The 21955-nt window shown below is 44.3% G+C and overlaps 3 protein-coding genes and 1 non-coding gene across 6 annotated transcripts in view; 2 read left to right on the forward strand and 2 right to left on the reverse strand.

The window, feature by feature from the left end:
- The first annotated feature begins 67 nt into the window (after positions 1–67).
- On the forward strand, positions 68–782 carry LOC117142780 (thioredoxin-like protein 4A). The gene is made up of 2 exons (XM_033306972.1): positions 68–229; positions 325–782. The coding sequence occupies exons 1-2, from the start codon at positions 152–154 to the stop codon at positions 673–675; spliced, it is 429 nt and encodes a 142-aa protein (XP_033162863.1). The 5' UTR covers positions 68–151; the 3' UTR covers positions 676–782.
- Positions 783–1646: 864 nt separating this feature from the next.
- LOC117142677 overlaps positions 1647–21955 on the reverse strand; it is a 36813-nt gene continuing 16504 nt past the window's right edge. For all 3 annotated transcript variants that reach the window (XM_033306837.1, XM_033306819.1, XM_033306829.1), the window contains exons 3-5: positions 5436–6224; positions 5056–5366; positions 1647–4980 (exon numbers count right to left, since the gene is read on the reverse strand). In XM_033306837.1, the coding sequence (XP_033162728.1) occupies positions 2989–4980; positions 5056–5366; positions 5436–6207 (3075 nt within the window). In that variant the 5' untranslated portion in view covers positions 6208–6224 and the 3' untranslated portion in view covers positions 1647–2988. The remainder of the gene's footprint in view (positions 4981–5055; positions 5367–5435; positions 6225–21955) is intronic.
- On the forward strand, positions 8007–8697 carry LOC117142762 (C-type lectin 37Da). Its single transcript, XM_033306947.1, has 2 exons — positions 8007–8094; positions 8162–8697. Exons 1-2 carry the CDS (start codon positions 8007–8009, stop codon positions 8614–8616), a joined length of 543 nt encoding a protein of 180 aa, XP_033162838.1. The 3' UTR covers positions 8617–8697.
- On the reverse strand, positions 15823–15894 carry Trnaw-cca. The gene has a single exon. It is a non-coding gene; the product is annotated as a tRNA-Trp (tRNA).

Here is a 21955-nt window from a genome sequence, read left to right on the forward strand (position 1 = left end):
TTCGATAGCAACATGGTCCCGTTTCCGCTGGCAGCTGTCATCGATATGTAATCGATAATGTACAACTATTGTTGTTAGTACATCACTATTTTGTGAGACTTTGTTTATGTTTTAATTTTTCTGCGGTAACTTGAAATAAAAACGCGCCAGGATGTCGTATATGCTCCCCCATTTGCACAATGGCTGGCAGGTGGACCAGGCCATTCTCTCCGAGGAGGACCGCGTAGTTGTGAGTAATCGGAGTCGGGTTAAAAAGATACTGCTCCGTGGAGCACCACTTGGTCGCCTATCAGACATGAGTAACCAGCACTGATTCCCTTCCAGGTAATACGTTTCGGTCACGATTGGGACCCCGCCTGCATGAAAATGGATGAGGTCATGTACAGCATCGCCGAGAAGGTGAAGAACTTCGCCGTAATCTATTTGGTGGACATCACCGAGGTGCCGGACTTCAACAAGATGTACGAGTTGTACGATCCCTGCACGGTGATGTTCTTCTTCCGCAACAAGCACATAATGATCGATTTGGGCACGGGCAACAACAACAAAATTAACTGGCCACTGGAGGACAAGCAAGAGATGATCGACATCGTGGAAACGGTGTACCGAGGTGCCCGTAAGGGCCGTGGTCTGGTGGTTTCGCCCAAGGACTACTCCACCAAGTACAGATACTAAGGTGGGTCGCGTACCCCGCCGACTTAGTTTAATGTATCCCATTTAGGCGTAACAAATTGATGATCCCAAATAGAAGCGGCTGTCTCTTGGCAACTTGTGTATATGTATTTTCTTCTGGTTTATTTTTCACTTGTCACATTTCTCATTAATATCGCTAACATGTACATCAATTTCTTGGTTTTTCATATATAACATTTAACTAAGTTTGTTCTTTAATAGCTCATACTTTTAAAAATTTTAATCCGTTCTTTAAAGTAAACTTGCATTAATAATTCTTGTATTTGCGCGTTAGTAGTACACATATTCGTTTTAATTTCGAATTGCTTTCATTTACCAATTTGATCAATTATGCTTTGAGTTTAGCTAGAGGTACATATAGACATCGATCGAGTTCATTAACATTATGGAAATTAGGTCGGACTATGGAAAGGGGGGCGTTAGTACAAAAGTATAAAAGAAAATATCGCAACGAAACATTCGCGGAAAAAGGAAAGAAGTCTTTTCTAGTAAAAACACTAAGTACTTTCGAAGTTCACAAATTGAATGGCCTACGCATTGGCGCCGATATCCAAATGTTGTCTTCAACATTGTTATTGTTCATTTAATACAACAGCTCAGTTTTATTACAGATTTATTATGCTTAGGTTTAACAATTGGTTCCGCTACTCTTTGACTTACACAAGTTAGGTTTGCTCATTGGTTTCATTAAATATAGGTATGTATATTTATCTACGTTATTAGTTATATGTATATGTTTGCTCATTTGAAACAAATCAACGCTACAATTACAATATTTTCATTTACGAATTTTCATTTACGCTTACGTTCTTCAGCATATAACCAACAATTAAATGTTTGTGTTTCGGAGATTTTCCTTTTGATATACCATTTCCATTTCCTAGGCGCCTTTCGAGTTGATCTCGTCGTACAAAATACTTACTAGTATTAAAAAATATTCAAATAGGGCTCGATTTATACATGTGTGGTGTATATAAATATATACTTATGCATAGGATAGGTACAAATCAGGCTCAGGCTGAGGCTCAGGCGTGTGAGAAAGTCTCTGGGGGGCTGGGGCACCTCAAAATGCAGCTCTATCATATTATCTCGCCTTTCGACCACTAATTATGTATTTTGATTTGAGTAATCCGAGTTATTTGATTCATTTCCCTTCCCTTGGCTTTAGCTTTTCATAGAAAAATAGAGATGCGTAGGTGGGATGAGTTAGGAAATTGTTTACATACATGTTCGTCATTTTTCTATATTCGCTTTCTAACTTTATATTCTGACAACAACTCTATTATATATCCAACAACAATTCGTTTTCAAACAAGCAGGAGTGGGGAAATGCGAAAATGTTCCTGGAAAATCGGCACCTTTTGTCTAGCTACGCGTTAAGGACATTTAGGCATCTTCGGGCGGACCCCTCGAGGTCCTTAAGGTCTTCTGTCAGAGTACTTTTGTTGCAAGGATAACATGACATCGCTCGATTCGATGCGAAGTTGCGGTGCACTCTATAAAATTTCTAAATTACAATACTTTAAGTATTTGGCTGCTGGTTAAGACACTAGAAGAGTTTTCATTCCGTAAGAGGGAGAGCTATAGATAGAGATAGAAAGACCGATATATGGTGGCGACTGGCGATATATCTATAGAAATATATGTATAAACTTTCTCTTCAGTATGGCGCCGCATACAAATATATATATTCGTACGCCTGCACTTTTGTTTTACAGATAAAGTGTGAAAAATAAATCCGAGTATCACTACTTAACTTTTAGAGTTCTATTAACAATAATAGACAACAGTCTCTAAGTACGAATACGTTGTTGTTCATTACCCACTTCCTCCTCCCGATCGGTCTATGCATGATTAGTAGGCATCTACTACTGTACTGTGACTCCGTGTGTCAGACCGAACTATCTTATGTTTTGACTAAATGCGCTTAATCTAATCCTTCTTACCTATACCTAAATACTCATCAATACTCGCGTTTCATAGTTCCGGGTTCCGGATCTCGAGCAACCCAGGAAGTTGGTTGCCAGACCAGGCAACAACCTGAGTTACAGTGAAAACTTCCATGAAAAAGAATATTTTGAATTCTCGCTTTTCATTTAAAAAACCTTTTTTTGATCGAAACTAACATTTTTTAAACTTCTTCGAAGTACTTAAAGAAGTAATGAGTCCATGTCCTTCTTAGGGAAGTTTTCACCGTAGCTCCCATCACCATACGTACAAAGTCAGTTGCTAAGCTCTTAATTAGTGGCCCGGCCCAGGGAACTGCCTTTGTTGGAGCAGTGGAAACCAGCTGGGCTAGAAGAGTGTCTCCTTGGACCATTTTCTGGAAGTGCCGGGCAGGCTGGGATCGCGCTTTTCGCCGTCCAAGCCACCGTCGTCCCGTATCAAGTGGGCCCGATGCTCCTGCTGCTCCTCGTTGTCCTCGTTAGGCAGCCGGATCAGGGGAAGCTCTAGCATGACGGCGGGCGTTGCAGTCGTTGTGGCTGATGCAGTGACTCCAGCTTCGCCGCTCAGATTGACAGCACTGCGACTGATACCACTGGTGGGAACAGTAGCGGGACCCGGTCCCGATCCCTTGCGCAGGATCAGATCCTTGAGGGAGGCGGGCACACAGATGCTCTGCTGCCGGGTGGCTATCACCGAGTCGGACACGGACGAGGGGCAGGGATCGTGCACCAGCCGGATGGCGTTCGTTGGCAGTTGAGCTGGCTGCTGCGTGACTTGAGTGGCGGCATTATTGTCCATCCGGGTGGTTAGACCTGGAACAGAAACGGGAACGGGACTGGGCGTGGACCGACCCATGCTGATTACCGTGTTGAGGCTGCTGTACTGGGTGTGTGTGGCAGACTCCGCACCGCCGAGAGTTACTCCAGACGCCTCCACCAACCCCAGCTCTGTATTCAGGGTGGAGCAGGTGTCCTCCTCCGTGGTGGTGGTCGTTGTAGTCGTCGTCGTCGTCTGCGGATCGCTGTACTGCTGCAGCAGAGGTCCCCGTCTGGGGGGACTCTGGCTCACCACTGCTCCAAAGTGGGTTTCCAGCGGAGGCGCCTCCGACTGGATGGGCAAGCCCATGTGGAACTGTTGCAGAGGCTGATTGATGAGAGCCACTCGGCCACTGGAAGTCACGCTGATGGTGCGATGTCGCTGGAGCAGTGGTCTCCGGGGCCGTGCTCCTCCACCACCACTAGTCAAGGCAGCGCTCGTCAATCCCGCAGAGGGCACCGCACTCAGGCTCATTCGTTTTACTGGCACGGCATGCAGCACGGGATTGGGCTTGGTCTCCCCACTAGCCCGGATTGACGCGGCTTGTGCTTGGGCAGCCTGGGCTGCTGCCTCCTGCTCCTCGCTGTCGCTGCTGAGCTGCTGCATGTCATCATCCGTGTCCGCCGGACTCTCCAGCCCAAAGACAGAGTCCTCGTCCAGAGAGCGCAGCTCGGAGTCAGGACACTCCAGCGAGGAGATCTTGAAGGAACTTAGTGAGGCCAGCGGCGCTCGCTTCTCCGGATTGTTATTCCCCAGCGGCGGCAGTTTGTTGGACACGGAAATGGTGGCCAGGCTGGCGCTTCCGCAGCTCCCCGCACCATTTAAACGCTCCAGACTTACCGGAGTGCTGTCAACGCTGATACTACTGGAGCTAGCTGCGGTGACCGCCGCTCCGGCCGGAACCGCTGCATTGGCCGTGTACGGAAAGCTGTTGTTGTTGCTCTCGTTGCGCTGCAGCTCCACCAGCGTGAGCTTCCGCCGGACACCCAGACGCAGCTCCTCGGATGGCGAGTCGCAGAAGTGGAACGCCTGGTGAGCACTGGTGGGCGGGGCAGACTGCACGGGCTTGGGAAGTGGCAGAGCCAAGGCCAGGTCCACGGAACTCTCCTGGTTGTACGGATACACGTCCACAGTGTCCGCGCTGATCGAGTGGATCTGCTGTTTCCGGCCCGCCTGAGCACTGTGCGGATCATAGGACACGATGCTGTGCTTCCGTTTGACATTAGATGCACTAAGATTGGAGGTCCGCGATCCGTTCGCAGAACACGATCCCGATCCTTCGTGGACACTGCGCTCCGAGGGACAGGGCGAGGCCTTGGGCGTCGGCTGTATCACCTGAATGTCCGGGTAGTAGTAGTCCCAGTTCTCGATGCTCGATGTACGCGAGGCAGTCGACAGCTTCCGTTGCAGCGTGGGCGGCAGGTTGCCCATGCAACCGCCCATGTAGGCAGACGTGCGCCGCTCCAGGTAGGAGCTATCGGTACTGCAGCAGGTCATGGCACTGCTCCGCCGCGAGTCCTGACCCTGTTGGGTTATAAGACGGATTCATTTCAGTGTGGTTTCATTCCGGAGAGGTCGAACCGCTCCATTTTCACTCACCGCCATCGGTACGGACAGAAATCCCGGCTTGCTGCGCGTAGAATCCGTTCTCTGGTGCTGGTGATCAGGTTCATTCGCGGCACCTGGCTGCATGTACTCTTCCGCATCCAGTTCGTCCTCCGTCTCCACGAAATAGTCGTCCGTGCCAAAGCTGCCGCCCATTGGATAGTTGCTGAAGATGCGCGACGACTCCGACCCACTCTTGCGACGTCCCACATGACCTCCTGCGCCGGACATTGATGAATAGGAGAAGCGACGCGGTGGCTCCAGTAGGTAGCTATAGCCCACTGGAACGCCCACACCAACGCCACCTGAAATGAAGGCATTTCACTTCGTTGAAACCACTTACTGGAACATGTTATCCATTTTAATGGACTTACCCATCGAACCACATCGGTATCCACGATTCAGCAGCGGCGGAGCACTCACATTGCCCAGTGAGAGCATCCGCTGCCGACGGTAGACCATTGCATCGTACTCATCCGGATAAATGGACATGCCCGTGGCCACGATGGCGTCGTGGATTTCGCGCTCCTCCTCCTCCTGCATGCATACCGCCGCTACGGCAGCCATTTTGGGATCCTTGAGCACCTTCATCGTCTCGTTGCTGCTGCTGCGACTCTTCCAAACGATTAAGAACACCATCAGACCGAAGAAGCCGCCCAAAGTGGCGGCGATCCTAACGCCCGTCATCACGTCGTACGTGGCAAAGAACTCCTCCCGTATCCTGGCCCGCTCCGCTGCGTTTTCCGCCTCCGTCAGATTCCGCTCGCCCGGCGGCAGTAGCGGCATATAGGGCGTGGCCGTAACGTGGGCATGGGCGGGTGCTGTGGGCGTGGCAGTGTTGCTGTTGTAGCTGCTGTTACTGCTGCTGCTGCTGTTCGAAAGCGCCGCCGGTGTCGGTGATGGCGGTGGATTCTCATGCAGGACATCAGGACTCGTGTCAATGAGAGCCGCTGCCTGGACTCGATTGCTGTTGCTGGCAGCACGACGTGTGAGCCGTTGCTGTTCCTTATGATCCTGCTGCTCCTCTGCTTGCTGCGTGGCATGACTTGGATTGAGTGATGTGGAGCCAGTTGTTGCAGTAGTTGCTGTTCTTGCTGTGGAGGGCGTTGCTGCAGACGACGAGGCACGTCGTGAAAGTTTGGCCATCTCTATAAAGACATTTTCTGCAAGCAGAAGATATAAAACGGGCTATATATTTAAAGCATGTTTGCAAATTCTTAGTCTAAGAATAAAATCCACTGTACACTGTTCAGCTCACAACTTCACCGAACCATTCTCTGCAACTACTTGCCACATCTCCGCGCATTTGACGAGCAAACTGCGGCAGCTTTATGCTCCTCCACTGGACGTGGCTAACTGCCCATGAAAGTGTTGGTCACGAACAAATTGGCCATACAGTATCGACGTGACTGCCATTCCAGCCAGCTGTGAGCTGATGTTGCGAATGGCCAATGAAATGAACGGATCTCCACTTGTGGGAGCTAAATAATCAAGTAAAAATAGAGTCCTGAAGATTTATTGCCCTTGAAATTCTATTAAATTGGGATGATGAGATATAAAACTTCAGACGTTTACACTCAGCTACTTCTCGTTTCCTGCTCGTATAAAACCAAGAATTTCACTGATTGATGAAAGGAAATTGAAAGTGCAACAAAATAAATGGCAAAGCATTATTGATTTCCAAGGACACCCTTTGAAATATTCTCCACCACGCGCCAGCACCTCTCTCCTCATGGGAATGCCATCCTCAACCCATTAGGACGCCATAAATCCATCCACATTTCTTGGCGCATTCTTGGCAACCGCCTCAAACTTTTTAATTGTTTTCAGCGCTTTTCCGGCTACCCTTGCGCTAGGCAGGCATTCCCGTGGGCAAATAACTTGGTAAATTTTTAACATTTCGTTGAAATGAGTAAATTAAGGTGCCCCGCCCACCCACACACACACACACACCTAAGACTGAAGTTGCCTTTGCCCACAGCTTCCCCTTTCGTCGGTATCCTTGGATTTTCAACAAGTTGCACGCTCAATAATTCAGAAGGACACTGTAGCCTGTTGCCGTCGTGTGGGTGTGAGTGTGTGCCATTATACATTGTCATTGGCAGCTAGTTGGTCAGCTCCTGGCCATCCAGCTTCGCCCCTCCCCTTGGAGACACCATCCAGCAATTGTTCGTTTTGTATTGACAGTCGCGCAATTGCGGAGCTCCGCTCAGCTGAATTTTTCTATCTGAGCTGTTCTTTCCTTCCACAGGATTTTTCGTATTTTTGTTTTACACAGCGTTTTGTGTGTCCTGCCAGCGCTTTTGTGTCCTGCCAAGGACAGCGGCAGTCAGTCAGGGAGCGAAATGATTATTGCAAAAGTTTTCGTCTAACTCTCGTGTTCCACCTCAAGCTCCTGCACCTTGGCATTTTTCGGTTTGGTTTTTCATTTTCCATTTCCCATTGCCATTGCCATTGCCACTGCCATTTCCATTTCCCGCCTTTCCATCCTTCAAGTTGGTGGGCAAACAAGAAAGTTTTAATGGCTATTATACATTGGCCATAATTCGTGTCCAACTTCCGTGCAAATAATGAGGCAAAAAATGTAAAACACAATTTGCAGTCTAAGCAGTTGGGAGTGATTTTTAATGGCCCCCCAGTTGGCGGATTCTTTTCCCGGGCAATTATATTTGAATTCCGCTAATGGCAGCGAAATTTGTCTCCTATCTTGAATTTGGTTGTTCATTATATCTTATAAGCTTAACGGAAATGTTAATCTCTTTGTTTGCCCATCGATAATATTGTAAAATAAATAATAATTTCAGTTGAAAAAGTGAAATGCTTAAGCTGTTGAATCGCTTATCATTTACCTTATCTTTTTTAAGTACTTAAAGTATCTGTCGTCGAGAATCAAGAAATCTATATAAAAGGGCACTGTTCAACAATAATCAAAACAGTCTTTAACAATGGTTACTAAGCTAACTGCACTTAGTGCCTTTCTGGCCATAATTTCCCTGTCTGCGGCCTACCAAATATCCACTAGTGTTATTGAAGGTGGGTCTTCAACGTATATTTACCAATTATTTGTATTAAAGAGTAAATTTGTGTATCTTTAAACTAGGTGTTGCTTCATATCTGAATACACCCACAGCGCCATTCGTCAAGATCGGAGATAGTTTTTACTTTATTGAAAATAAGGTTCATAGAAACTGGTATGATGCCTTCGAGGCTTGTCGCCAAATGAACGCTGACTTGGTCGCATTTGAAGACCGGAAGGAACAGAAGCTGATATATCAATACCTTGTTGATAAGGAAATGGATACGACTTATTGGACTGCTGGCACCGACTTGGCCAAGCAGGACTCTTTTGTGTGGTTTTCAACTGGTCAGCCCGTGGCTTCGGATTTGTGGTGTAATGATGAGCCAAATAATGCTAAAAATGAGGAGCACTGCGTTGAATACAAGCCATTGCACCCGGAAGTGAAAATGGGACTGAATGACAGGATCTGTACCTTTAAGACAGGTTATATTTGCAGGGCACCGCAGCCAAAAACAGTTTCATTTATTGTGTGGTAATCCATTGTATGGTAATCCATCTCACGTTCCAAAATATTTTGCAAAATGTCTTTGAAATACAAATTTTAATTATCCAAATCAGACTTATCCTTAAAGGATAATTTGTTCTTCTAGGTTATTAAATACTTCTAATAAGTTGCAGCTTCCGTTTGGCACACAATGGAGCACGTACAAATGCTCCTCAGATCCTGCTTCTCCAAATGAAGACAAAGTGTTGAAGCTCCCGTGGAGTCCTGTTGATGGATTAGCACACTCGGGGATGGGTCCTGCTGCCAGGCAAGGATAATTGCCTTTGGCTTAGTTCAAATACGCGTGGGTGTGTGTGGGCCAAAAGATGGAATGAGCTGGGCAAACAATATACGTACATTAACAATGTCCGTTCGATGAACGTGTGTATCAACGCCATATCGATGTCAAAGTGGGCGTATTTCGGGGGGAGTGATGGCTATGGAAAATGAGCGGAAAATGGGGGCTCAAGCTGGCGACCGACCAAGCAACCAACAACAAGAACAATGTGTTGCTTGTTGCGCCTTGTTGTTGCTGCATGATGAATGATTGTGGCTGGGCCAGTGGACAAATGGACAGCGAACAACGGACAAACATGCTGACAAGCGGCCTCGGCTTGGTTTTGAGTACACGGTGCGTATGCGTAATGCGTGAGAGGAGTGGGCTGGCGAGAGCACGAGGGGAAAATAATAATTCATCATGCCCGGGGCGAGTCTGGCCTATATATGCATATGTGTACATACGCAAAAGTGTATCTGCCTTATTTTTGGGACTCGTATTTTTACTTTGGCAAATGAAATTGACGGCAAATCAATTGAAATTGTGTACAAATATATAAGCTTATACAACAATGCCTTTGTCGGATTTTGGGCCACCTCGATTTGACTTCACCGCCAGTCAGCCAAAAATGAAATCATTCATGTGCATTGAGGCGTATGCCGTAAATACAGAAGCCAATGTTTAAATAGAATCAGCTCAAAAGAACAGTCTGGATTGCTCAATTTGTTCACTTTTACAGTTCTTAGTCCTGTGAAGCGAAAATCGAGTTATGATTATGATTAAAGTACTGGAAATATATTAGAACATTTTTCATAGATCGATACAACCGTTCGATTTGGGATTTACTTCTTTCAAAGTAACATAATTCACTCGAAAAACAAGTGCAAGTCCCTTTTCGATTCTGTTCAAGTGGAATGACTGGTGATTTATTGATGAAATTGATTTCGTGCCATTGATTTCTTAACACCCAATAAATCCCTACTTAAATGTCCATCATTGTCATCAGAAAGTTTCGTTGAGCAACTTGAGAGTATATATGTATATTTACAAAAGAGACCACATATAACAACCTAAGCGGCTTAAAGGAGCATTAGGCAAATGAAAATACTCAATGGCAACAAATGTGTGGCCTTCTTTCGATTCGATTTGTTATCCTTAAGCTTGGCCCCCTTTCATATATTTTTTAATTAGCTAAAATGCACACACTAAGCTGTAGAATTCAATATTTTAAGAGCTTAAACTAAGAGTGAAGGCTTTAAAATAGGGAGAGCACAAATGGAAAGTGGTTTCTGTGAGTCTGGCTGCCTTATTAGTGTCTGCTTTGTCTTCTCCAAAGGGACCAAACAATGCCACACAGTCGCCCCAAATAATGAGAATTATGGCATTCCACAGCCGCGCCTACAGAAAGTCCTGCCCTCCACCTCCGCTCGCTGCCGCCATCACTCGACGAACTCCTGCCCCTGAAACGCAGCCGTGCGCCATTTAACAAACATTCCGTTAATCTGCTACACTTGGCAGCGCCATGGCCACGAGCCTGCCTCCCACATCCGCTCCTTTATCCTGATCCTGCGTCTGTACTGGTGCCACCTTCGGTTTGGTTCGGCCCGCTTGGCTTTTTAGCCGACAGAGAAGCGGATGGCGGGAATTTTGTACTAACCAAATTGCAGATCTCACTACAAATGAGAGGATTCCAAGGATACAATAAAAGTTAATACAGGTATCCTTTGTTTTTCCACTTGAATGTCAGGAGTACTTAACTGGTAATACTAAAAATTCAATTAAAATTGCACTCCCTGCTATTGTTGTAATAATTTCCATACCATTAAAAGCATACTTTTAAAGTGTATCTAATGTAAAAATGGCGAACAATGCGTTGTGCCAAAAACGTGTTTTGGTTCTACCAATTGTATGCAATTCTATTTTAGCCAAACATTCAGGTACCTCCAGGTGTTTTAAATGTTTGATGTGGCTTTTTTTCGGATGTCAGCACTGGTGCTGTGTGTTGTGGGTGTGTGTGGGTGTGTTACCTCATGCAGCAGAGCCCGGTGATGTTGTCCTCGTTGTTACTGCTTATTGTTGTGCTTTTATTGTTATGGCCATGTTTTTTTTCCCCAGTCCCGCGCCTGCTCTTTTCTGTTTGCTGTTTCATTTGGCGGCATTGTTGCTTCTACCAAAAGCCCTGGCCCTGCCACGCCCCTCGCCCACATTAATGTATATGGGTGTGTGTGTGAGCTGCCTTTGTCTTTAGTGCTAAGCGTTTTACGTTTATGATCCCAACTCAGGCGCAGACACAGAAACCGAAACCGAAACCCAGGAACAGACAGACGGAGCCCTGAATTCCGCTCCTGACCCCGCCCACGGGCTTATGTGGCGCTTACAAATGACTTTTGAATTGCATTCCGGTTATTGCCACTCATTCGAGCGCAAATTATGCACTTAAGGTCCTTTTTTTTGACACCAATACCCTCAGAGCGTGGGAATTGTCCTGGCTAAAAGGGAAAATTCGATTATTTTGCCCCCTTAAATGTGTCACGTTTTGAGTTTGTTCTACTTCTAATATTTGCTCAAATATTTACCAGGATTACGTGCCTGGCCTTGGTAAAAGATGTCCTGGCCTGGATACCAGCGATTAGATCTTTGGGTTCCCTAAGCTGCTCCCGTAGCCCCAGCTACTTCTCCATTTTCGACGTTAATAATTTACTGTCAACTTGTATATTTATTGCTTAATCACTCGGAAGACCACAGATAATGCGGCAAAATGTGTGTGCTTGCTGGTGGCCTCTCCATAAATCAAACTCATTCGCCAAATGTAGTCAATTTGTAGTCAAAAGTCAGTGGTAATAGAATCAGTGATGTCCTTTATTGAATATATTGCAAGCCTTACCATAATATTCTTGAATAGTAATATCTAAATGTCATTCTGAATTTTGACTGTGTAGAATATCTCTAAAGCACACACAAAACCCATTTTACCCATGGCAATCAATGGGGATTAGGCAGAATTAAAGTCAGAGAAACTGAATCAGAATGCAAAGGGAGAGGAATTGCTACATTTAATTACTTTTATGCCCATTTCGTGAGATAATCACTCAGTTTTAAATTCATTTAAAGTCCACTAGAAATGTAAGCCTTGAAGTAAGGATTAACACTACTTTAAAGAGTACTTTCAACGCTCTTTAGGTTTTAAGTTAAGCTAGAGCAGTTTCTAATTGCCCTATTTTTAATATGGTCTAAAGGATATAAAACAGCTTTCCTTTTAGTGTCCACCAAGCCAATGATTATCCTAGCCAAACCATAAAAAGCGCCATTAGGCGTCTTCTATGGTCAACCACTTTGGCAGCTGGCTTTTGCCAAAAGCCGGCAAAGTAGTTAAATTAACAACTAATTTAAAACAGTTTTTATGTGGCAATCACACAAATGGCCCGCTCCACAGTGCACAAATAGCCATGTCACTGGCTGTCCAAGGACTGACTTTTGTGGCACTTTGGGTGGCGCGGGTGCTGTTGGTCGCCTGTCATGCGAGTGGACAGCGATGTCTAGACAAATGTATAACGACTGTTGTTATCCTGTTGGCGGCATTCGGCGAAGGCAGCTTTACGCAGCGGACATTTAATTTTGACACCAGGATTGACAATGCTGGCGGGGTTTTGGGTCAGCTGCCAGGGCCATCAGATGCCGCATGGCGTGTCATTTGTGTCAGTGAAGTCAAGTGTCAATTAAATGCCCGGCGGGCCACACTTTATATTGCGACCACTACGACCGCCACATGGCGTATACGTAATTTACTTCACCGCATTCCGCCACAACAAATGACATTTAAGGGGAAAGCCCTCTTCAGTGCTCCTTTCCTGCAAGCTGACACTTGACTTGTGCTTCCTGTTGGTTTTTGTTCGCATATGTACCATCTGTATCCTTTACAGCTGCGTTAAAGTGCCAAGCAAAGAAGTATAATGAAAGCGCCACAAAGTATGCAACTGAAACACGCACACATGAACGGGAAATAAACGTCGCTTGAGTTAACAATTACTGACACCATTAAAGTTGCCTGCCACGCCCACCGCCCACCGCTCACACAAGAACGCCCAGCGCCCTCAAGTTTTTTGTTTCGCAACGGCTGTGTTTATACACGAAAAGAACGCAATACTGCATTAAGTTAAAGTAGTTGGGAAAAAATTCAGTTGCACTGTGGTAATAGGAATATATTTTGGACACGGATGTTGACCGGAAATGCCTATTTTTGGGTACCTTTTCTTGTGTGATTTCAATCCTTAAGGTATCCAAGTTGTCCATATATACCACTTAGCTACTATGTAGGACATCTTCGTTTTCTCGCTGTGCAGTCTTCTGGCAGCTTCATCTCCATTATCCTCAGCCTGCCTCATTGTTGCGCCTTGCCTTTGTCTTTGTGTGTCGATGCATGTGTCGGTGTGTTGGCGGGGGTGTCACTGTACAGTGCACACAGTACAACTTGCTACGTGCCCGGCTCAGTGTTTGTGTGCTTGTGACATGTGCCTGGCACAGATTGCGCATTGTCTGCAGCAGGCAGCTCACATTCTCTGTGGTCCTGCAACTTTTTGTCCTGCAGCCCAGCGACAGCGAGGATGCAACGAGCATTTTATGCAAACGACGGCAAACTTTTGCCACAATTGAGCAAATTGCTGTCCGGAAATGTGCTTTGATTCAATAGCCATGGGCCAGGACACAAGGCACAGGACGCGTCCGAAACTTTGGCCCACCAAGTAATTTAGAAGTCCATTCGCCCCCGAAGTTGCAGCGGCCGCCCCGAAAGTGTATTTATCATAATGCCAATGGCTCTCGCCACTCCAAGCTGCAACATTGCCAGGATGAATGGGGCGGGGCGGCAGCTGGCGCCATTAACCCATTAAAAGCCCACAACAAGGACCGCATCACGTAGTTGCCGGGCATCGTACACCAAACGGAAATTTCTTACAATCTGAGGTTTAACTTTTACAATTCCTACGTGCTAACTCGTTAATAAAGCCAATTGACTTATAGCAAATGTCGTGTGTTCCATAAAATTTAAATCTTAGTGACTTAATGTAGCAATAAATTTTATTTGAATATTGTTTCTATTTTTCGCACAGTGCAGCAGACTGCATCAGGTATCCGGATGGATCTCGAGCGCCGCAAACATAGCACGTAGCCACTTCTGTTGAGCACGGCCAACCCGACAGATACGAAAGGGTTGAGGTTGTGGCGGTGCAGGGGCTACAGGAGAACTCAAAGTGGGTTGAAGGGGAAGAAGAGCAGTTATGTTCGGTCGAGCACACACACACACACAGAGACACTCACGCACACACAGGCAGTGGCAGGTATTGCATTGTGGCCATTAAATCAGAGTTAACAACTGACTGTTTCCCTGCGCACAATGGGCCAAATAAAAAGGAGATAAATTCTCGTGTTTATAACAGATAATGTGTATTGTCATTATATAACAGTCTCTGAAAATAACCACTCACTATATTTTTAAGATACTTGAAGCTCATTAAAGTATGCTTTCAAGCAACATATAGTTTCAACTATTTTAAATAATGTAGAAGAAATGACTACTGAAAATACTTCCCATACATCGTAAGCAGTTTGAATGTCATGTAACAAATATTGTGTCCCTTTTAATACTGCACAAGTCAAGCTGGGGAAACCCTCCGGCTGGCAATGCTTTCAAGGATCCGCCAGCTCGGCTCCACTTCCCCACTGTATGCCATTCACCTGACCTGTTTGCATTAGCCCCGCGCTCCTGGAGCAGCTGCATCCGCCAGCCTGCAGCAGTTGAAATCACGACGACGAAAAAAGATTAAACTGCGGCAACAACTTTGGCTTTATTTGCAAAAAAGTGCAGCAGCGAGCTGGGTGGTTGGATGGCTGGTTGGCTGGCCAAAAAACAATTATTTGTTTAAACTGCGGAGGGGGGCAAGTGGGTAGTGTATATTTATTCTAAAGCCAGAGGCACCCGGCCACGCCCACGCCAACGCCCATCCACAAGGACGCATGGCGTGGACGTGGAGAGGGGCGACAGGGAGGAAAAAACAGTGACAGGCGAAATAAATTGAGGGAGGTAAATGCCAGCAGACGCCACCTAGCGGACGGTGTCAGCGAAACGGCAACATATGCGGGGGCCACCTGTTGTTGTAGTTATTTCTGCCGTCGCTACTCCCCTCGCACACCGTTTCCGTCCCTGTCTGCCACTGCCTTTCATTTTGTCCCGCAGTTTTATTTCATTTCACTTTTCCATTCGCTTTGTTGGTTCTCCCACCACCCTCCGCCTTGATTTCCCCATTTTCCCTGCATTTTTCTAGCATTTTCCCCTATTTTCCCAGCAGTTTCATCTCTTTTATTTCGAGCTGTGTTGTTTTACGTTTTGTAATTGAATACTTTAAGTGATTTCTGCTTTGACTTTTCGCTGCTTAATTGACAAAAAACAAAACTAGTCTTAGCATAGGGCGCATCAACTTATTTTCGCTTTGAAAAGCGTCACTTAGGCGAATTGAAAAGATTTATTTGCAAATCAAATGAAAAGGTTTCCTAACAGATTCAGGGACTCAGAGGACCAGGGAGATCATTTCGGCCCACTGAGTTGTAAATAGATGAGTAATTGGTGACATTGGTTTGATTTATTCGTTCGCTGGCAGAGGAAGCTGAAATGAATTCCCAGTAATGGGCCCAAAGTTAACGAAACAAATTCGTGGTAAATTAGAAATTAGAAATGTCCTTGATTTGCTTAATTTGAAAATGGTTTAGTGTTTAGTTATCATCTGATGATTTATAAAAGAAAATAATGAAAAGAATAATATAGGGATCAGTTTCCTATAAGTGATCAAATACATTTACTATCACAATGTATTTGACATTTCCTGCAGTTTACAAGGAATTAGGAATGTTGGGCAAAAAAAACTTCTGAACTGACCCCGACGTGATTTGAACACGCAACCTTCCGATCTGGAGTCGGACGCGCTACCGTTGCGCCACGGAGTCTACGTGAAAAACGCCACCCGAAACAGAAATATAATGCTCTATTGCTAATACTCGCGTGCCTAAAAATAATACCCTACTAAATAAAGTGTACCGACTTTTCCGTCGTTGTTGTAGTTGTTCGCAGCCGACGTCATTGCGTCCGTTCACTTTTACCGCCCCCCAATTGCCACCCACCCGCAAATTAGTTTATCTCGTAAAATAAGTTGCTTTCGGCTTTGTGTTTGCCTTCAGCCAATATAATACCATTCACAATTCACTAGAATTTCTTAATATATTATGTATATAGAATGCATATGATGATTATATGTTGAATTTCTTGAAGCAATTTATATGACATAATATTTTTGTTCTTTACTTCGTTATATTATGTATTGATAAATATTAAATCATAAATATAAACGCTGTTAACGTAGATTAGATTAGAGCAGCCATGACGTCGACTGCGCTGCCAGTTTTAGTGCAGCAGAATTATCAGCTTAGCCAACTTTTAGCGACTTTGGTAGGTCATAATATGAAACTGGTTTTGCATGCAGTTAGATCACTGGTAACTTGTTTGTAGCAGCAATCAAGCAATAGCCAACCAAAATCAATTTGCGAAATTCTACAATGACTTGGCCACAGTACAATAAAATCACAATATAGTTTCCTTGCTTAATATAATTGCTTAAGCTATGGATGAGCAAATTAAAATTTGATCTGTTGGCAAAATCACCATAAGTAAGCATGCTAAGAAAACCTATATTCCAAGTGTTTAGGCACATGCAAAATTATTTAATATCATCTCTTTAAAGATTCCAGATTCCGTGCCGTACATTTCAAGCTTTTGAATATTTAATTTACTCGCCACTGGCGAAAAACATAAACATAAAAAGCTGATTGAGATCTCCAGTACGCCGAGTTCATGAAATACCAGAAAACACCTGTATTCATGGGAACTGGGCTCCTATTTATAGGTTCTTGATTAGTTCGCCCCGAACTTTCCACTGCGCACTTGAATATATTCGCTATAATGGTATTCAAGCGCAAATCCCCTGGGGAGCCACACGAGTCCGCCGTACTAGACCCCACCAGACCCATCCAGACCCGAAACATACCTCCTGGCCCACGACCCCTGCCCTCCACACACACACACACATACAAAACCATTCATGCTTATGGGGCACACTAATAAATACTCAACAGTTGCACATTTGAAAATTTTTGTGGAAAATGAGCGGCAAAAAGGGCCTGGCGAAAAGTGAAACTAAATAAAAAGCGAGATATTCGTTTGGCCTTCAGTAGCTTAGTCGTAAGTTTTTGAATACCCTGGTAAGGTAATCCTAAAATATACGAAAATGTGTAAATCAAATGAAATAAATTTTCCCTAAATAGCTTAACTATATAGTAGCAAAGCTAAAGACTTTGTTGGATATTAAACTGTTATAATCAGCTGCTTATTCTATATTATTTAAAGGATATGTCTTACTTCGATTCCTTATTTCAGACCCGTCCTTTTAGGTTTTTTCTCAATTCAGACGCAAGCTTTTCCAGCTCGTCCTTTCAAAACGCCGTCTGTAATTGTGTGGTGCAGTGTGTGCGTGTGCGCGTGTGTGTGTGTATGCCATTCGTGTGCCCCTCCGCTATCCTGATTGTTTGTATGTGAGAAGCGCATGGAATTGCCAGCCAGGCGCTCAGATAGCGACGTAGGCGTCCTGGCAGCTCCACGTGGAGCAGGCCATCCTGGAGCAAAGTGGAAATGTGGTGGGTAAAACGAGGAGCGCTGGGGTTTTGGGAGCCGAGGGGGCAGAGAGAGCACTCATTAATAAGTGAGCAGCAGCACAAAGAGAGACGGAGAACAGGAGGAACAGGAGCAAGAATCAAGGATGAACACAAAAACACAAGCACACACCCACACACACATAAGCTCGCATAAAATCGGAGAGTTAATGGCAGCCCGGGTTTTTGCTCAGTTAAGTAGTGACTACTGGGAGTTCCTGCATAAGCTCTACCTAATTCGTTTAAGGACAACTCATGTAGCTTTTGCCCGGCCACCCAAAAATCTGAAAAACTAACGATCCTGTCTAGCAAATCCTGGCTGCCAGAGCGTGAAAAAAACAACAAATAAATGGGAAACACTTGCGCCAAGTCCTTCTTACCAAGCAGACTTAAATGAAGTTACGATTTAGTCAGCTTTTGGTTAGTCAACCCATATGCAAATGTATGATTTCATGTCCTTGGAAGGAAAGAAGCGAAGTGAAGAGCAAATTAAGTAAGCATACAAATAGGTAATTTATTATTTAATCGATTGCAAGGAGTATGCAATCGTGCTATATTACTTCAAATAATTAACACCACCAACTCAAGTGCATAAAAAATTGTTTGTTTGACTTAGTGTGTGAATAAAACTTCATTAATGGCTCCGATGGAAATTTATAGGCGAAAAGATAGTCACCAATAGAGATAAGATATGACTATGAAAATCTATAAATATTCGCGTGGCAATAAAAGTAGGATCGATGGGACAAGATGTGCTTTATGGATGGTTAAGTGTGCGCCCACTCGTGGATAAATAAATCATCGCTTTCTAGCCAATTTGTCTTTGATAATCCAAATCAATTTAGCAGCCAAGTCAAGCACTCATAACTTTGCCCATCGGCACGCCGAGAACTTTGGCTCAACTTGGTTAAGTGGCTGGAATATTTCCCAAGGTGCTTTTCCACTTTTCCAATTTCATCCTTCGCTTTCGCTTGTTTACACCGCACATCCTGCATGTGTGGATGTGTCAACAGTTCTTCTTTTTTAATTAACTTTACAGCATCGACGGCAGTTGCACAAACTTATTTAATTAAATTTCGCCATTGAAGCAGCTAATTAGATTTTTAAAATGCCACCATTGTGCTTGCTCTTCATCTCGTTGTTGTTGTTCCTGCCTCGGATGTTAATGATGATGTTGTTATTTTGTTGGTGGCTCGTTGCTGCCTGTTTTTACTGCCCCGTGCTTAACATAATTTTTGGCGAGCTGGCCATAAAATAGTTACAATTATGTTTGCTCAGTTGGCTGCGGGCCGTTTTCGGTTCGGGTTCCCATTCAATTTTTTTTTTTTTTGGCCCAAGGACTCGCCGGATCCTAGCCAGCATAAATTTGCATACATTTTGGGGCTCATTTTGGGGCGGCTGAGCGGCTGAAAATCGATACGAAATTTACAAGCGAATGGCAACAAATTAATATGATTAATTGGCACGTTGCTGGTGCGTGGCAGCCACCAAAAAGGGGAAAATAAAATTAGGGTCGACAACTAGGCGGCGAAGTACCGTGCAACGCATTGTGGTACCCTCCATTTACTTGATCTTAAAGAAATAACATCTTTGTATTACCAATTCCAAAATCTTTTAAAGAAAATTCCAATAAAATACTGTTTCTGATTTAAGCTATGTATATTACCGCGACAATCTAATTATTTAAGACGAAGGAGCTAATATACCCTGCACTTTCATCAATACCCTATGGTATTGTGGCCACTGGCATTGGGAGTTAACCTGGCACTGGGATCTCACCTAGCACCCGACGTTCGCAGCACACAAAATCAGAGGGAAAAGCTCGCTGACAGCTGGGTTTTCCATTCGGGGTGGAGGTCAAAGGGCAGTGGGCGGCGTTTGAGGTTACGCGCGAACGCCAACTGGACAGAGGTGGGGCTACTGATTGACAGCACGTGTAAAAATTGATGTCGGAGGTCAGTTGGGGCAGGGGTCACACGGCGGTCGTGGAAATTTGATAAAAAGTGTGTGCGCCCAAAAAGGGATTTCATTGGTTCAGTTTAACTGGGTGTTAAATTGACCAACAACTGCGGCAATAGAAAAATATCGAATATCGCACCATACACTTTGGAGCAGGTGTAAAATCAATAGAGAGTATACATCGTAAATACAAGCTAATTGTTTAATTGAGTGATTTGATCATGAATAAAATTAAAAATACAAATGCAACGAATTGTAAAATGAAATATGAATATTGTATGTAAACCATCATAAACATAATAACAAAACTTACTTAAAAAGTTCGCGCTTAACAACGCAGAACTTGAAAAAAATATCCTTCTTCATAAATTTTTTTTTGGGAATAAAGATGATCTGCTTATTTTTCTCGTGCTTCACGCCTACTCGAATTGTTTATTTTGGAAATGATTTAAAAAGAATTTCCAACTTTCCAGGTGTCTGCTCATATAAAGCTTTATGCGAGGAATATATATACAACGCTTTTTTAGTTCTCCCAGAATTTCTGCGAAAAACTCATTAAAAACAGTTGGCAAAGCCATAATTAAATTTGCTTCAGCAAATCCGAAACCAGTAAAGTTGTCTTACTTTCTGCATTCTCTGAAATGCCAACGAAACTTTGAATCTGCGGATCCCAATCGGCCATTTATCCCGAAAAGTTGCCAAGCGAGTATTTTTGCATAACATTCGGAATTAATTCAAACCAAGCTTTCGGCATAGTGAACTCAATAATTGCGCTTGTTAAATATTTAAGAGGCAAATGCACACAACGGCCCGAGAAGAGACAGGAGCAGCAACAGGCAGGCGGATACAGACAGGACTTTATATAAGCAAGGACGAGCGTGGCCAGGATGTTGGCTGGTTGGCTGGATGGCAGGCGCAACTATAAAATTCATTGAGAGCAAAGTTAAGCGCAAACTAAAGCAACAAGTTATGCAATGCCACGGGGGAGGCAAAATGCGAAAAGGGGGCCGTGATGTCGTGCCGTGTAAGCGTCACTTAAAATGAACCGAAGCCGTTGCTAAAACGTGCTCCGTGCGCACTTGAAACAAGAACAGATTTAAGTGCACGCCCCGCCACACCCACACACACCCAAACATACACCCACATTCACGTACACGTTCACATTCAGCCAAGGCTGCTCCGATATTTTTGTCACTAAGCATTGGGACCTCCTGCTCCGATCCGCCTGCTGACAAACACTCGGGCGTATACGTAATCTGGCTGCGAGGGCGGGCCAACGGGGCGTATACGTGCGCGTGCTTAAATGAATGTGCTACTCTGTGTGCGATAAGAAGCCGTTCTGGATCTCTGGGTCTGGTTCTGGTTCTGGTTCTGGGTCTGGGTACCCGATAATGATGAGTATCATTAACTGCCTGCTGTTGACATTAAGTTGCCTGGCCCCATTGTCCTTAAATTCCCCCTACATGGTACCTCACCTCCGATCCCTTGTTGTGCACTTTAAGGCGATTTTCCTCACCGCCCTCAACCTTGACGGACGCTTTTTGCAATTCTCTCAATTTTCCCTTTATGCCAGCCATTTTGTGACATTTCCCGTTTTGGATAAACGCATTTCGCGCAGCCTTCGTCGACCAAATAAAAAAAAGTCATACGCAACCTTTGACACTTTTGCAATCAAGGCAGCAAAATGCCCTGCAAATGCACCTGTATGTGTGTCATTGTGGCAGGCGAAAAATAAAAAGGACTCTCAGCGAAGCTTTGGGTTGCATAAATGCATTATGCTGAGCTCACATATTTTCCCCTCCATCTGCAGGAGAAGCTCTTCTCTTTAGTTTGCAAAAGAAAACATATTTTGTACAAGTTTATAACATCACTTTGAGTCCAGCTGGCTACTGACATAATTCTACACTTTTAAGATTATGATCTTGAGCACACTTCACACTATGAATGAGAATGGTATTTTCATCTGTCATATGAAATGTTAAGGATTATTATTGCGGGCATTTTCAAGTGAAACACAGCTACACAATAATTCCTTTCAAAATATGAACAAAATATTCAATGAAATTATAAATATTTGACAAAGCAAATAAATCAAAATATTATTATAAATCTAATACAATTTTATTTAGCAGCATGGTAATTTATTTACCACTTTTCCTATACTGCAAATTTAATTAATTTTTAATGTAGCTCTCAGTAAATATTTAATATTTAGGCCAAACTATGCCATTCAGACTGTAAAGCCCGAGGCAATTTGAGTACAACAATTGGAGAAATCAACCAGAAATGCGGTGGTGCAAATGGCGAGCAGTGGAAATAGACCAACTATCAAACCGCATTTGTTGGC

Source organism: Drosophila mauritiana, chromosome 2L, assembly GCF_004382145.1.
Source record: "Drosophila mauritiana strain mau12 chromosome 2L, ASM438214v1, whole genome shotgun sequence".
Classification (NCBI taxonomy): domain Eukaryota; kingdom Metazoa; phylum Arthropoda; class Insecta; order Diptera; family Drosophilidae; genus Drosophila; species Drosophila mauritiana.

Bases quoted from the DNA above. Each gene is read 5' to 3' on its own strand.
- LOC117142780 (XM_033306972.1), top strand. From the start codon at position 152: ATGTCGTATATGCTCCCCCATTTGCACAATGGCTGGCAGGTGGACCAG. The intron at 230-324 runs GTGAGTAATCGG...ATTCCCTTCCAG, and splicing joins CCGAGGAGGACCGCGTAGTT to GTAATACGTTTCGGTCACGA.
- LOC117142762 (XM_033306947.1), top strand. From the start codon at position 8,007: ATGGTTACTAAGCTAACTGCACTTAGTGCCTTTCTGGCCATAATTTCC. The intron at 8,095-8,161 runs GTGGGTCTTCAA...TCTTTAAACTAG, and splicing joins ATCCACTAGTGTTATTGAAG to GTGTTGCTTCATATCTGAAT.